General features: G+C 36.0%; 2 protein-coding genes across 11 annotated transcripts in view; one reads left to right on the forward strand and one right to left on the reverse strand.

Moving 5' to 3' along the window:
- PKD2L2 (polycystin 2 like 2, transient receptor potential cation channel) overlaps positions 1 to 9,548 on the forward strand; it is a gene marked incomplete at its 5' end in the record, with an annotated part of 32,258 nt that extends 22,710 nt beyond the window's left edge. For 3 of the 4 annotated variants that reach the window (XM_079771233.1, XM_079771235.1, XM_079771234.1), the window contains 3 exons: positions 475 to 529; positions 8,832 to 8,944; positions 9,388 to 9,548. In XM_079771233.1, the coding sequence (XP_079627359.1) occupies positions 475 to 529; positions 8,832 to 8,944; positions 9,388 to 9,484 (265 nt within the window). In that variant the 3' untranslated portion in view covers positions 9,485 to 9,548. The remainder of the gene's footprint in view (positions 1 to 474; positions 530 to 8,831; positions 8,945 to 9,387) is intronic. The other variant, XM_079771232.1, reaches the window with a different exon arrangement.
- Positions 9,549 to 10,656: 1,108 nt separating this feature from the next.
- Positions 10,657 to 15,307, reverse strand: part of FAM13B (family with sequence similarity 13 member B) — a 67,733-nt gene continuing 63,082 nt past the window's right edge. For 2 of the 7 annotated variants that reach the window (XM_079771231.1, XM_079771229.1), the window contains 2 exons: positions 15,205 to 15,306; positions 10,657 to 13,130 (listed from right to left, as the gene is read on the reverse strand). In XM_079771231.1, coding sequence (XP_079627357.1) covers positions 13,007 to 13,130; positions 15,205 to 15,306 — 226 coding nt within the window. In that variant the 3' untranslated portion in view covers positions 10,657 to 13,006. The remainder of the gene's footprint in view (positions 13,131 to 15,204; position 15,307) is intronic. The other 5 variants (XM_079771224.1, XM_079771225.1, XM_079771228.1 and 2 more) reach the window with 3 other exon arrangements.

The following is a 15,307-nucleotide window of genomic DNA, read 5'->3' on the forward strand; positions in this document are numbered from 1 at the left end:
TCTAAAATGTTAATAAACACAGTAGTGCTTAACTTTTGAGAGTGTCTTGAAACTCTAAGCTAATCTAAAAGTAATATAAGGTATGCCATACCACTAATAAAACAGAAGCTGGACAAGAGGGTGAAATTCCTCTATAAAGGTAGGAAACAATTTTAGTCTACATTTAATGCATTTATTTAGCTATTGAAATAAAAACATTTACACAAAACATTAATACACTTACATTTATTGAGTAATTTTGTCATTAAAATGCTTTCCAAACCCACACCTCTTGACAATGGGACATAAACACTTTTTTATAGTTAGAAATGTTAATTCTCTGGGTAACTTCTTAATGACCACATTTTCCAAAAAGTCAGTTATCAGAAAGAATAGAAATGCAATTCAGAACCTTTATATAAATCTGCTTGCATTTTATGCTGGCATTTCCCTATTTACTGACATGTGCCTCTAATTTTTCTTTTATATTTTCAGTAAGAAAAACAAAGATTTGGCTGAACAAGCCAGAAGAAAAGGCTTTGACGAAAATGTAAGATTTTAATTTTCTCATAAAGAAGTTATAGCTTTATTAGAAATATGCTTACATAAATGTTCCGATTTAGAACTGAAATGATTTTTTTCAGAGCAGTAGTTGCCGCCTCCAAATATTTCTCCCAGAATCTATACCCTTGTTTAGGACAAATCATTTGGGTTCCAGATGCTCCCTTTCTTATTGGTGCTCTCAGCCAGATACCCTGGTCCCAACAGCTGCACTCTCACTGTGGGATAATCACGCAAGGTTTAGTGAGTATACTCAATTGAGATGATTATGTAAATTTTCTCTAGTAATCATTAATATGATAAATCACTTTAATGATTTTTTATATTTCAGAACTATAACATATTCAATAACTGACTCAGTATATATACATGTATGCTTAAGAAATAATTATAAAGCACACAATATATGCAAGGAAAGAAAATGTAAGCCAAGGATTTTTATATCTACCAAAACGCTCCAAGAGTTTTGGACATGGAGGGATTCAGGTAACACTGTTGTATTCCTGAGGATTCTACAAGGATCAGCTTCTGCCAACCAAGAGATGATTGGAGAAATTTTGGGAAAAGGAAGGAGGGACAGAGAAGGAATAAGCAGAAAAAGCTGACTGACTGGTTCATATACTAGTATAATAGTTGAAATTATCTTTTAGAGTTAACCAAGAAGAAAAAACTTTAGCATATTTAAGAGTACAATAGTAAATAAGAAAAATTGTTTTAATTATTTTAAAACTCCTTTATCACATTTTAATATCTCTGAAATCAAGATGTGCTTTATGGTTGACATTGTGTCATACTTTAATTGGCAGCATTTTTCGTAAGTGGTACATTAAAAAAAAAAAGGTGTGTCTTACAGTAGACTTCACTTCTCAGATACAAGGAAATATAGAAACATAATTTAAAAAGTAACTGGGTAGTAGAGAAGAAGGAGATGAGGAGGAAGAAATTACAAGCTAATTTTCTTGTTAAACTTGTTTAATTCCTTATAGAGGGAACCAAACCAAGAAAGGGAGGTCTCAGGATATATAAAAAGTTACATGACTAAAAACAAACCACTGAGCCCAGCCAGCGTGGCTCAGTGGTTGAGTGTCAATCTTTGAACCAGGAAGTTATGGTTTGATTCCTGGTCAGGGCACATGCCCGGGTTGTGGGCTCAATCCCCAGTATGGGGCATGCAGGAGGCAGCTGATCAATGATCTCTCTCCCTCTCCCTTCCTCTCTGAAATCAACAAAAATATATTAAAAACATACACTGAAACAAAAATACCTAAAGGGCAAAAGTACAAAACCAAAAAAGAGAACAGAAAATATAACACATGGTAAAAGATTTAAAATATAACCCTAAGACAATATAATTGTTATCAAATATAACACACATATCAGTAATGGCAAAAAGTGTAATCTAATTAAAAAGAAAAAGAAAATATTTTCAGATTGAATCACAAAGCAATACCCAATTCTATGCTATATCCTAAAATATACACCTAAAATAAAGTAATTCAGAAAAGTTAAACATAAAAGCATGAGCTAAAGTATAATAGGCAAGGAAAAGATATCACGGGACACAATTTAACTAAAGATAGAATTTAAGACAAAAAGCTCTGAATGAGATGAAGGGCACTTTATAAGGCTAAGATCAGCTCTAATAGTTATGATTATCGATGCACCAATAACATGTCATCAACTTCCATAAAACTACTGGACTTATAAAAGGAGTAATAGGAACACACAAAAAATAGACAACAGATCAAGAAAAATAAAAGGATTTTAAAAAGACAATATAATAAACAGGCAATCTTACAGTTATGTATTAAATTCAGTACTCTCAGAAGATACTTTCAAAAACCCATTCATTAAAACTGATCATATATTGGGCCACAAAGAAAAGCTCAATAAACTCCAAAAAGTAGTTAATACAGAAAAAACTTCTTGCCCCTGGCCTGTGTGGCTCAGTTTGTTGAAAGCTATAGTTTTCAAAACAGTATGGTACTGGTATAAAGACAAATAGACTAATGATCAGAATTGAGAGCCCAGAAATCAACCAATCAATGTTTCACTCTCACATCGATGTTTCTCTCTCTTTCCCTCTCTCTTCCTCTCTCTCTAAAATAAGTAAAAACATATTTTAAAAAGAAAAAAATCTGAAAATGACATAAAAATATATTAATGAAATTATAAAATAAAAAATAATTTAACCAAGAAAAATTTTAATTATTAAACAATTTTTAATCAAAGAGAAAATACAAAATGAAATTGCAGACTTCCCAAGAAACAAAATGATAAAAACACTATATAACAGAATCTATAAGATAAAGTCAAATACCCAGAGGGAAAATTAATAGCCTTAAATTTATCAATAAAAATCAAAGACAGAAAACATATTAATTTTAGCATGTGACTCAAAAAGTTAGAAAATAGACAATAAATAAGAAATAAAGATAAAAGCAGAATTGAGTTACTAACAAAAATTAGTATACTAATAAATAAATAAAAGGCTGGTTCTTTGAAAAGATCGGTGAAAAGAAATCACTAGACAACAAATGGAATAAGAGGGAGAAAGCATAAACATACAAAGTAAAAAACTACAATGGGGGAAATAATCAAGAAACAAAAGAAAATTTTAAATATCACCAAAAGAAATAGAAGACAACACAAACAAATGGAAAGACATTCTGTGCTCAGGGAGTAGAAAAATTAATATTGTTAAAATGTCCCTACCACATGAACCCATATACAGATTCAATGCAATCCATATCAAAATTCCAATGGCACTTATCATAGAAATAGAACAAACTCTTAAATTTGTATGAAAGCACAACAGACCCTGAATAGCCAAAACAATTTTGAGGAAGAACGGAATCATGCTCCTTGATTTCAAACTATATTACAAAGCTATAGTTTTCAAAGCAGAAAATATTTGCAAGTCATATATCAGGTAAGGGGTTAATCTCCAAAATATATACAGAACTCATATAACTCAATAACAACAACAACAACAAATAAATGGGCAGAAGACCTGCATAAACATTTTTCCATGTAAGACATACAGATGGTCATCAACAGGTAATAATAAAGATGCTCACATAATCATCAGAAAATTGCAAATCAAAACCACAGTGAGATTGCACCTCACACCTGTGAGAATGGCTATCATAAAAAAGACAAGAAATAACAAGTGTTGGCAAGGATTTGAAGAAAAGGGAACCCTTGTGCACTCTAGGGCGGCAATGTAAACTGCTTCAGTCACTATGGAAAACAATATGGAACTTCCTCAAAAAATTAAAAATAGAACTACCATATGATTTGGCAATTCTACTTATGGGAATTTATCTGAAGGAAATAAAAGCACTAACTCAAAAAGATACCTGCACCCACAAATCCATTGCAGCATTATTTTCAATAGCCAATACATGGAAGTGTACATCAATGGAAAAATGGGTAAAGAAATGTCGTCTATATACACAATGGAATATTATTCATCCATAAAAAAAGAAAATCCTGCCATTTGTGACAACATGGATAGCATTATGTTAAGTGAAATAAGTCAAAGAGAAGTACTACATGGTTTCACTTGTATGTGGAATATGTTTTTAAAAATTCAAAGATAGAGAGAACAGATTGGTATTTGCCAGGGTGGGGGTGGGGGATCAGTTAAATGGGTGAATGTGGTCAAAAGGTACAAACTTCCAGTTTTAAAATAAGACATGGAGATATAATGGGGTGACTATAGTTAATAATAACTGTGTTGTATATTTGAAAGCTGCCTAGAGATCTTAGAAGTTCTTATCACAATAAAAAATAATCTGTAACCGTATGTTTGAGGGATTTTAACTAAACTTATTGCGATCATTTCACAATATGTGAAGAGTGAAGCAAAATAGGTTTACCGTTGTGAGTATACAAAACAGTTTATTCTCTCTCTCTTTTTTTAATCCTCACCAAAGGACATGCTTTTATTGATTTTAGAGAGAGGAAAGGAGAGGGAAAGAGAAACATTGATGTGAGAGTGAAACATTGATCGGTTGCCTCCCACATATGCCCTGACCGGGGATGGAACCTGAAACCCGGGTATATGCCCTGACCAGTAATTGACCCCACACCTGCCAGGGCTACAGAGTTTACTCTTGTATTATTTGTTTTTATACAAACAACTGTAAACCTATTTTTGCCTCACCCTGATATATCAAATCATTATGTTGTACACCTGAAATAAGTCACTAAGAGACTTTTATTATAATTTCATGCAAAAAACATTTGAAAAACTGAATGTAATGGATTTTTCTATAAATATTAAATTGATCAAAACTGAGCATAGAAGAGATTTTTTTTAAGCCTAAACAAATCTGTACTGTAGAAGAAATCAAGTCATCAAAGAGCTACCTTCAAAAGAAATCAGGCCCAGTTGGTTTCACAAGGGAATTTTACCAGATTTTTAAAAATTGATTTTTAGAGAGACAAGGGAGAGAAACATCGAAGAAAGAACAGAACATCGATGCCCAGCCGATGTGGCTCAGTAGTTGAGCATCAACCCATGAGCCAGGTCACAGGTGGATTCTCGGTCAGGGTACATGCCTGGGTTGCAGGCTCAATCCCCAGTAGAAGGCGTGCAATAGGCAACCAATCGATGATTTTCTCTCATCATTGACAGTTCTCTCTCCCTCTCCTTTCCTCTCTGAAATCAATAAAAATGTATATTTTTAAAAAGAGCAGAACATCAATTGGCTGCCTCTGCCCGACCCCCACTGAGAATCAAGCCTGAAACCTGGGTATGTGCCCTGACCAAGAATTGAACTAGCAAACTTTTGATGCATGGGACAACGCTGAACTAACCAGGGTGTATTTCACCAGATTTTATATGGAACAAGTAATTTCAAAACTATTTAAGTTGTTCCAGAGCAAATGGAAAACATCCAAATTATTTTTACAAAGTGATTATATAGTGATTCTAAAATCTGGCAAAGATCATACCAAAAATAAATAGTAATAATAAGATTTATCACACAAATCTGGAAGCAAAAATCCTAAATAACATATTAGCAAACAATCTAACAGAACAAAGTTATGTATCACTAGAGGCCCAGTACACGCATTTGTGCACCAGTGGGGGTCCCTTAGCCTGGCCTGCACCCTCTTGCAATCCAGGACCTGTCAGGGGATGTCAGACGGCCAGTTTCGGCCCGATCCCCACAAGGACTCCACTGTGCACCAGGCCTCTAGTATGCATATAAGATCTTTGGTTAATCTCTTCCTGCCCTCCCCCTCCCACATTCCCTCTGAGATTCATCAGTCTATTCCATGTTTCCACGCCTGTGCACTGAGCGTCTGCCCCCTGGTGGTCAGTGCGCGTCATAGGTATCCATCCAACGGTAGAACAGTTGCTTAGGCTTTTATATATACAGATGATTTCAATAGAATTTATTCTAAGATGGAATGATGTTTCAAAATTGGGTAATAATTCATTCTATTAATAGACTCTAAAAGGAAAATTACATGATCATTTTCCATAGATGTTGGATATTTGATAAGTTTCAACATTCAATCTTGAGGGGGGAAATAAAGCCAATTAGGAAGCGATGGATACTTCCTTGATATAATAAAAACATATTTATTCACCCCTAATCTAGCACTTTGCTTAACTGGGAGAAACACTGGACCTATCAGAAACAAGACAAAGAAGTATTGGAGGGATCAGCCAAAACAATTAAGAAATAAATTAGAAGTATAAAAATTACCTCTGTGATTCCCTTAAGTTTTCTAGGTATACAAATGAACTGAAAATTTATAACAAATTCCATAAAGTAGTAGGAAAAATGATTCACATACATACAACCATGTTATATATGTAAATATCAACTAGTTTGTTAAAAAATTTAATAGAAGACTTCATTTATAAAAGCAACAATGTAGAAAATGCCAAGGAATTACTAAAAAGTGTTTAAAACCAAAATAAGGGAAAATTTTAAACATTCCTTAAAGACACAAAAATTCACTTAAAAAAATGAAAATATATACTTACTAATGTATCAGTCAGGACCTAGTAAGGAAAATGGAAATCACATTATATATTTCAAATACAGAAAATTTACCACAGGGAATTTGGTTAATGAAGTACTGGAAGACAGAAAAGGTAAAAACACTGAGGCAAAACATAAATAATCACTGTAGGATTATGCTACCACTCCAGGGTGAAGGTACAAAGGTGGGGTTATCAGAACCTACCATCATAGAGAAGGGCCCTGCATAGGTGTTGCTCAGACCTCTAACCGCACCCCCAGCCCACCCTGAGGGAGTTTGGAGTCTTGTTCTGGGTATGCCAAAAAGTGCTAGTAGCAAGTCTGGGAATGAGTTTCAAAGCCTGAGTCACAGCATCACAGAGAATAGTATGAGGATTAAATTTTTAGTTGGGCAACTTTAGCTAAATAGTTGGCGCAGTTCATCCTACTGGCTGTTTAGTACACACATTTGAATTTCCATAAAACAACAGTAAATACTTCAAGCTTCCATCTAATAAGATGAAACTATCCTTTATACTAATAAAGGTACTCTTATCCTCTCCCCCAAAAGGGAGAAGCAAAGTTCCAATCGCAATTATATCCATCCTGTGAGTGACTTTAAGGCCTTTTTTATTCAAATCAAATTCCTTAAAAATATGTTTAAACTACAAAGCTTATTTTGGGACATGTAAGTATTGAAAGCACCTGTCCACTCAAGAATTCCTAGGCTCCAAGTATAGCCCTCTCTGCACTCATCTTGTAGTTGCAACAAATTTCCCCTTGATAATTAGGATCAATCACCAAAGTCAGTTGAATCTCTGCCTAAAGGATTCCAAATGGCCAGGTGGAAGGCTCAAATTCTTAAGTCAATTGTTGTGTCCCTTGATGGAAGTATGCTGTTTATCAGTTTGTTCCTTTGGACCTTCCCTGCCACCGAGTACTCATCAGTTAGGATCCAATCAGAAAAACAGAAACACACAGGTAGTTCAAAAGGAGGTTTACTACAGAGAATTCACTTCTAAGCTTTTAGGATGACTATAAGAACTAATGTGGAACACCAAATTAATCCAGAAACAACTATAAAGGGCAGCTACCACTTACAGGGAAGAGGTGGGATGACCAAAACCTAGGAACTTGGAGGGAATGTCCCCAATGAGTTGCTGCTCTGCCTTTGATTTTCCTATGACTGTCAAGGAAGGCTTCATGGAAAAAAGTGATGGTTGAGATGGGTTTTTTGAAAGGTGAGTCAAGTTTATCAGGCATAGTCTATTCAACCCATATTACTAATGTTTCCACATTATTATAGGCCTGGTCATTTAGAAATAGTTATGGGGCCTACCACTTTTTAAACAACACATCAAAAGCATTTAGTAAATATGTCAAAACGTGGGTGCTATAATGTGGCCAAAATAAAACTAGAAATATTAAAAGCAATCCTTTCCTACTTCAAATACTATCTGGTAAGTTTCTCTAACCAGAACAGCACACATTTATCAGGTGAACAGTGCATAAACATACATAGGCATCATCACCCTGAGGAAGGTAATCAAGAACCCTTGTAACAGGGATCCACTTTGCCACTTAGTGGTATTGCTGGAGCGGGGCAATATCATACTCATTTACTGACAAGTATTTGAGTCACATCTAAATGCATTTTCCTCTTTCCCTCTTTTTCTAGAGTTGTCCTTACTTTCCACAATGTACAAGGCAGGTTTTTCCAAAGTTTGGGAAAAGGTATTTGCACACTAAAGGAAAGTGGGCGGTAGTGAGGACAAAGCACAGGAGGGACTCCTTAGAATTAGAGGATGTAGCAACAAGAGTTTGCTGGTATGAGGAACTAGTAGACAGATTGGAGTGCACAAACTGATGCAATAATTATGAAGAGGGGATTGGGATGGTTATGTAAGACTGCAGGAATGTGGCTGAGAAGCAGCTGTGCAGGCAAAGAATACACACAGATATACTTTGAAGTATAGTTGCAAGAACAGAGGTACAAAATATCTCAGCTTTGGCCAAGTGAAGAATAAAGAAAATCAAGAAAAAAATGAGCTGGAGATGCAGTGAGGAAGAGGCAATGAAATGAGAATAAGCTGATAATTTTAATTTAAAAATTCCCCAACTCTACCAACAGTTCTAACACCAGGTCCTCTGAAGTGACTCTGCTAATGCATAGTACTAAAAACTGCCACGGCAAAAAGGCAGTGGGGCTCAAACCTCAACCCTGTGATGCTTGTAAGACAAAGAATTGAAATAGAGAAAAACTAAAAAGATTGCAGACTAGGCTTTTCTCTAACTTGACAGGAGATTCAAAGTGCAGAGCAGATGAAAAAATGGAAAGAGAGGCTTGAGAAAAAGTATTATTCTACAGAAATTCAAGATGACTACCAGCCTGTCACTCAACAAGAATTTAGAGAGTAAGTATTTGTTCTCACCAGGGTACGATGGGATTATCATGACATGGGGGTTGGGGACATGAGTTATACACATTATTTTCCCGAACCCAAAGCCTATTCTGCTAAGATATCACTTTTCCCCCCCAATTTCTTTTACCCAATTTTAAAGTTAAACAGAAAGCACAAGGCTTCACTTGTTTAAATGTAGGAGTGAGACCAACTGCTTTTATCCTTGCATCTCTAAAAAAGAACTGCCATTTATACTTGATATGTGTAGCAGATACTGTTCATTCTCCATACAGCTTTAGATTAGATGCATAACTGACCATACTAAGCATGTTTTAGTTTAAATAATCCCTTTCCACTCAAAGAACTTCACAATAGGCACTAATAATCTGCTATCTCTTTATGCACAAAAGTGTGTTACTGATTCATTCTCTACTTCCTTCTAAATTATCTCGTAGCCTCTTTTTATATGCTGTGGAGCTGGAGAAAGAATTACACTACATCAGTTTAAAACTAAACCGAGTGATGAGAAAGGTTTCAGCTCTATCCTACTGAGACAAGTGGAGGTGAGAATCTGTGATGCAATCATTGTACATTTCTAACAAAGATTCATTTCTGTATTGAATTATTTCCTAAACTTGTCCCCTCTTCCGATATACTTTAAAAGCACTAAACCACCTATCATCAAACGATTGCCAGAGTCAATGATAATCATCAAATGATTTCTGGGACTTAAGTGCCCCTGGATGGGACCCACTGTACAATCACGTATATTACAATATGCCTCCAAAGTATATATACACTGATTCACACAGAGGATTCTATAATGTTATTATTAAATTCTATGAATGTGAAAGGAGAAGTACAAATAATGCTGCTTACAGTTCATGGTGCAGGTGTCTAATTAATAGCTCAGTAAATAGGTAAAGATGGTTTCTCAATGTTCCACAACTATAAGAACTGCTGGTGCTCTCATCATGTACCATGTTCCAACTTCCTCTAACCAGATAAAAAGTACTCTGCAAAGCTATCACACAATGGCTCAAATAAAATAATCTCTCTTCTCCATTCTTCCCAATTTGAAGTCTCCTATAAAAAGCTAAAGTGTTAAAGAATAAACTTTCTAACCACCTACAGAAATTTTACTAATACCTTCAAACTAGAAACTCATCTAAACAGTTTCTATAGCGACAGCTCAAGTTTCCCAAAAGTGCTTCTTCAACTACTTTAAAAAGCAAAATACACTTTAAAAAATAAAGAGCAAAGTAGGAGTATAGGGTTATGAAAAGTCATGTTTGAAAAGTGTAAATGAGGGTACTCCCAAAGCCCTGTTTGGATGGTTGCAAAGTTATGTGTGGCTGGCATTTTGGAAACTAGAAGGAAACTCTTCTAATTTTTTTTAGGTTACATAAACCCTCCTAGAAAAACCTTTTGTTCTCTTAGCCCAAGCAACAGCATTTGACCATAGTACTCAACTTCCACATTGCTGCTCGACAGTCCCTGGATTTTAAAATCTGAATAAAGGACATTTTAAGTCTACCCACATTCTTCGGGCCAAGCTCACCACGTTCTCTTAATAGGATAATTCACTGCAACAAGAAATGCTGACTATTCTCTCTGCATCTTCTCCCTACATTCCCACAAGGGAATCAACAACATGGCCTTTCCCTGTTTTACCACTTCTCAGAGCTGTAGCCAACCAGATAGTTTACTAACCCTGTTGTCCCCCCATATCATCCCGGGTTAGGGTAATTCAAAGCCTCAGAACATTAAAACAAGGGAACACTTGAGGTCTCTCTTTTTCACTTTTCAACATCTGGTGGGGGTGGAGGGGGGGAAGCAAACAACATTTACAATGACTTAGAACATCAAAGTTCTTTTATTACAAAAGTCTATACAATGAAGTGCCAGACACAGCAATGCAATTATACGGGTAGTCATGTATATATCTATATATTGTTTATATATAGATATACAGTTTTAACTTATGCCAAAGTAAAACTATCACAAACTGCCTTATTCTACCACCTACAGCTCAACTATGACACACAATACTGTCACACAGCATAAGTGCTGCCATGCCACTTTTATCTATTCTATTCACAGCCAAACAATAACAGTGAATAACCAGTATCATGAAGCAGCTGTTAATTTTAAAATGAAACCAGTCAGGCCACTGACTTATAAAAATATGGTACTCATATAGATTTAGCATTACAAAGAAGGAATATATTATTTAAAACATTTAAATAGTGCATATGGACATTTTTGCATGTGGTATATAAAATAAAACATTCATATAAAATATACAGTGCACATTAAATTAGATGTTTGGATATACTCCTGTCTGGGGAGTGATAGAAATTAACTAAATGCACACTGCATGATGGATTCAAATCAAAGGGATCTTTTGGCATTCTCAATTTCACTTTTCTAGGTATACATTATGAATGAATAACCTAGCTGTATCAAAAGGAAAGGACATGCAAAGGGCAGGATTTAGTGCTGTACTCCTTAACTACATGTTCACTACCAATGAATATTCCCTCCCTGCAAAAAAGGCATTGCACACACAGGTGAAATATGAAGCACTAGAAATGCTACTTATTATCAAGCTACTTCATGGGCTTACTATGCAATAGTGCCAGAAGACTGAGGTCCATGCTTCCCTCACCTTATTAAAGGATGTTGCAAAAGTCCATTTTCGTATGGAACAAATTGTTAATATTAACTAGTTAAGAAAACCAAGCACGAGTCATTACATGCAAAACATGGGCACAATCAAAGTGAGATACTCATCATTCCAAAAAAGCACCAGAAAGAAAAAAAAACAAACACTTAGATTGAGCCTGACCGGAAGATGCTATTAATTGACTGTTACATTGTTAGCACAAATAGTCACCATTCTGTGAAAATGATTAGCAGAATGATACCTCGTGAGTACCCAAAGAAAAAGCCATGCAAAGACAAAGAAAACAAGATATGCTTAGAGTATGTGACAAGGGGCATACCACTACACATCTTGTGACCAGCGCTTTAAACATGTGATTGAGCAAAAAGTGGTCCCTTTAAAAGATGTTTTCTTTATGGATTTTGCTGATTAAGAGAAAAAAAGGATGCAACCTCCTAAAGGTACATGTAAAAATGCAGTGGTATAGCCCTTGTTAAGAATAGATTTACTTCAGGCATAATGATTCTTTTGCCAATTTAGGCTCATTTAATTGAACACACAAATCTGAGTACCATCAGAGTTCCTACATACTGACATGGCTCTTTACTCATATTATCTGGAGGTCGGTGGGGAGAAAAAATGGAGGATCTGATCCAGACAAATCACATCATCACCAGTTGATGAACAGTAGTTGAGAAAACACAGTAATTTAAGTCCCATAGGCAGCATGTGGTATGATTCAGTTGTATGTGTTTTCACTATATGAATAAGCAAGGTCACTTTTTGGTCTAACCTCTCTTATCTTGATCCAGGAGCTGTGTGACCACTGAATTGCAAAATTTTGTTAACATACTACCTGTGAAAAAGTGTTACTTTGGGAATTAAACAGAAATATGTTCCACAGTAGGACTTGAAATTTCAGTTGATTTTAGTTTTCGAAGAAAACATAGAGCATATGTGCACATTTATATGCTTTTCTTTCAAATTTTCTGTCATTCTGTAAGAAAAAGGCAACCAAAAGAATTCAATGTGAAGATTTTCCTCTTAATTTTCTTCAGTAATGAAAAAAAACAATAAAGTTGGTAGTAACAAAAAGCTTGTACTTCCAAAGTCCTTGAGGTTGAAAGGATAAAATACCAGTCTTTTACTAATAGGATGTATCTTTAGTACAAAACAATGAAGAAATGGGATGTTTGGTAAAGGTGGAGCGGACAGTCTGGTTAATATGGAACATTGTGCTCCCTAGAAAGGGTCTACTTACCCTACCCCCATCATTTCTCTAGTGACACCACAACCAAATTACAAAATGAGACTGAGTGCCTGACAAAAAGAACTCAAGTACCAGCCAAGTACACACGATGGTAGTTTTAGGGAATACAACTGATTTTATGATGTTTCAAGCATTTTTATATGGATTTTGAAGAATCTTGCTTGCTGATAAGAACTTCAAGAAGCCTAAGCTTGGCTTTAATTTTCTTGTACTCCCTGTACTCCTCAAGTACTGGAACACGATCCTCTTTCTGGGCATTCCTAGGGGAGAAAATAAAACGTGTAATATTCTAGAGATCATCTGGAAAATAAAGTTCCAGAGTTATCCTAATGTGAAACAATGTTACCAAATATAAATTCAAACAAAAAATTGCACTGTAAGGAAAATACATTATTGGATTAATTCCCCCATCCCCAAGGAACATTCCTGAAATATTTCTATTTTTTAAGGATTTTTCTATTGATAGATTAAATGATACTATACTTATCAATGATCACTGTAAATAACTAGAGGTAATCTTTCATTTTACTTTTTTATAGGTAATATTTTAATAAGACATACACTGCTAATCTCTGTCAGGTCTGTGAGTGTACATATTAAGTGCCAAAGGGCTACAATGAGTCATTTCAGACATAACTCTGGCTTCAGTGAATTGAGATGTAAAAGCAAAACATCTTACTTACAGTATCAAATAAGTAGTTTCCTAACTTTATATCCTATATAATAAAAACCCAATATGCTAAGTGTCTGGTCATCCATTCAACCAATCAAAGCATAATATGCTAATGATATGCTAAGGCCACTCAACTGCTTGCTATGACGTGCACTGACCACCAAGGGGCAGATGCTCCAACCAATAGGTTAGCTTGCTTCTGGGGTCTGGCCGAGCGAGACGGGCTGGACACACCCTGGAGCCCTCCCGCGGTCCCTCCCCAGCTCCGATTGTGCACCGGTGGGGTCCCTCAGCCTGGCCTGCACCCTCTCACAATCCGGGACCCCTTGGGAGATATCAGAGAGTTGGTTTCGGCCCAATCTCGCAGGCCAGGCCAAGGGACCCCACTGGTGCACGAATTCGTGCACCTGGCTCTAGATATTAATGACCCAATACAATCCAGGTAAATCACTAGGGAAAGCACGAGGTATAATAATTATAAGCAAAGTTTACTTCCAATAAGATGAAGAATGAAAAGGTACTTGGAAAATTCATTCTTGTACTTGAGATTTTTTTAAAACTATTTTTGCTAACTTATATAGAGAACTCTCAAATTATTTAAAGTAAACACATTTAGCCCTAGCCAGTTTGGCTCAGTGGATAGAGCATCGGCCTACGGACTGAAGGGTCCCAGGTTCAATTCTGGTCAAGGGCATGTACCTTGGTTGCAGGCATATCCCCAGTAGGGGGTGTGCAGGAGGCAGCTGATCGATGTTTCTCTCTCATCGATGTTTCTAACTCTCTATCCCTCTCCCCTCCTCTCTGTAAAAAATCAATAAAACATATTTATAAAGTAAACACATTTTAGAATTTGTAATATACCCACTGCTGGTAAGACCACCGTTACATGGTAAGACTTTTCTGAGACCTGAGATAGCCCTCATTTCTGGCTACCATTTGAATTAGGATGTATTTTTCTTACTCAAAAGAGTCTCACTGAGTCAACTGCACATTATGCAGTTAGATAAAGCCAACTGTCATATTGTATTACAGGAGCCACATGACTGCCACCATGACAACCTTGGAAATGGGCAGCCTGGAATGAACATGCAACGTCAGCAACAACGGTCTCAGTGTAAGACTCCAAACCAACTGCAGATGCCACTCATGTTATGAGACCCTTTCTAATACATCTTGTTTCACAACACTTCCAAAAGGGTGAGAGTGTAGTATAAAAGAACAAAAAACTGACACTCGACCAAGCCTCTCTAGGACATTAGATGTTGTTTACTCCAGCTCTGACTTTTTTTTTTAATATGTATTTTTACTGGTTTCAGAGAGGAAGGGAGAGGGAGAATCATTGATCGGCTGCCTCCTGCATAACCCCCATTGGGGATCAAGCCCGCAATCCGGGCCTGTGCCCTTGACTGGAATCGAACCCAGGACCCTCCACAGGCTGACGCTCTATCCACTGAGCCAAACCAGCTAGGGCCCTCTGACATTTTCTTGCCATTAATGTATAAAAAAATGTTTTCAGGGCTTCAATGTATAAAAAAAAATGTTTCTTACTTTTATTGTCAATGCTAATATCCTTATAGGCACAATTTATTTCTGATCCTGTATATTTAACATGTGAGCACTTGTGAGTTTAAAAAGGCTCAATTTTGTGATGCTCAACAAACCTTCCGTTTTGTTGATAAAATGCTTCTTCAAATTCCCGTAATGTTTTACGTAGTTTCTTTTTTTCAGCTCTGGCTTTCCAAAGTTGTTCCAGTAATTCAGGCC

This window comes from Cnephaeus nilssonii (genome assembly GCF_951640355.1).
Source record: "Cnephaeus nilssonii genome assembly, chromosome: 5".
NCBI classification, from domain to species: domain Eukaryota; kingdom Metazoa; phylum Chordata; class Mammalia; order Chiroptera; family Vespertilionidae; genus Cnephaeus; species Cnephaeus nilssonii.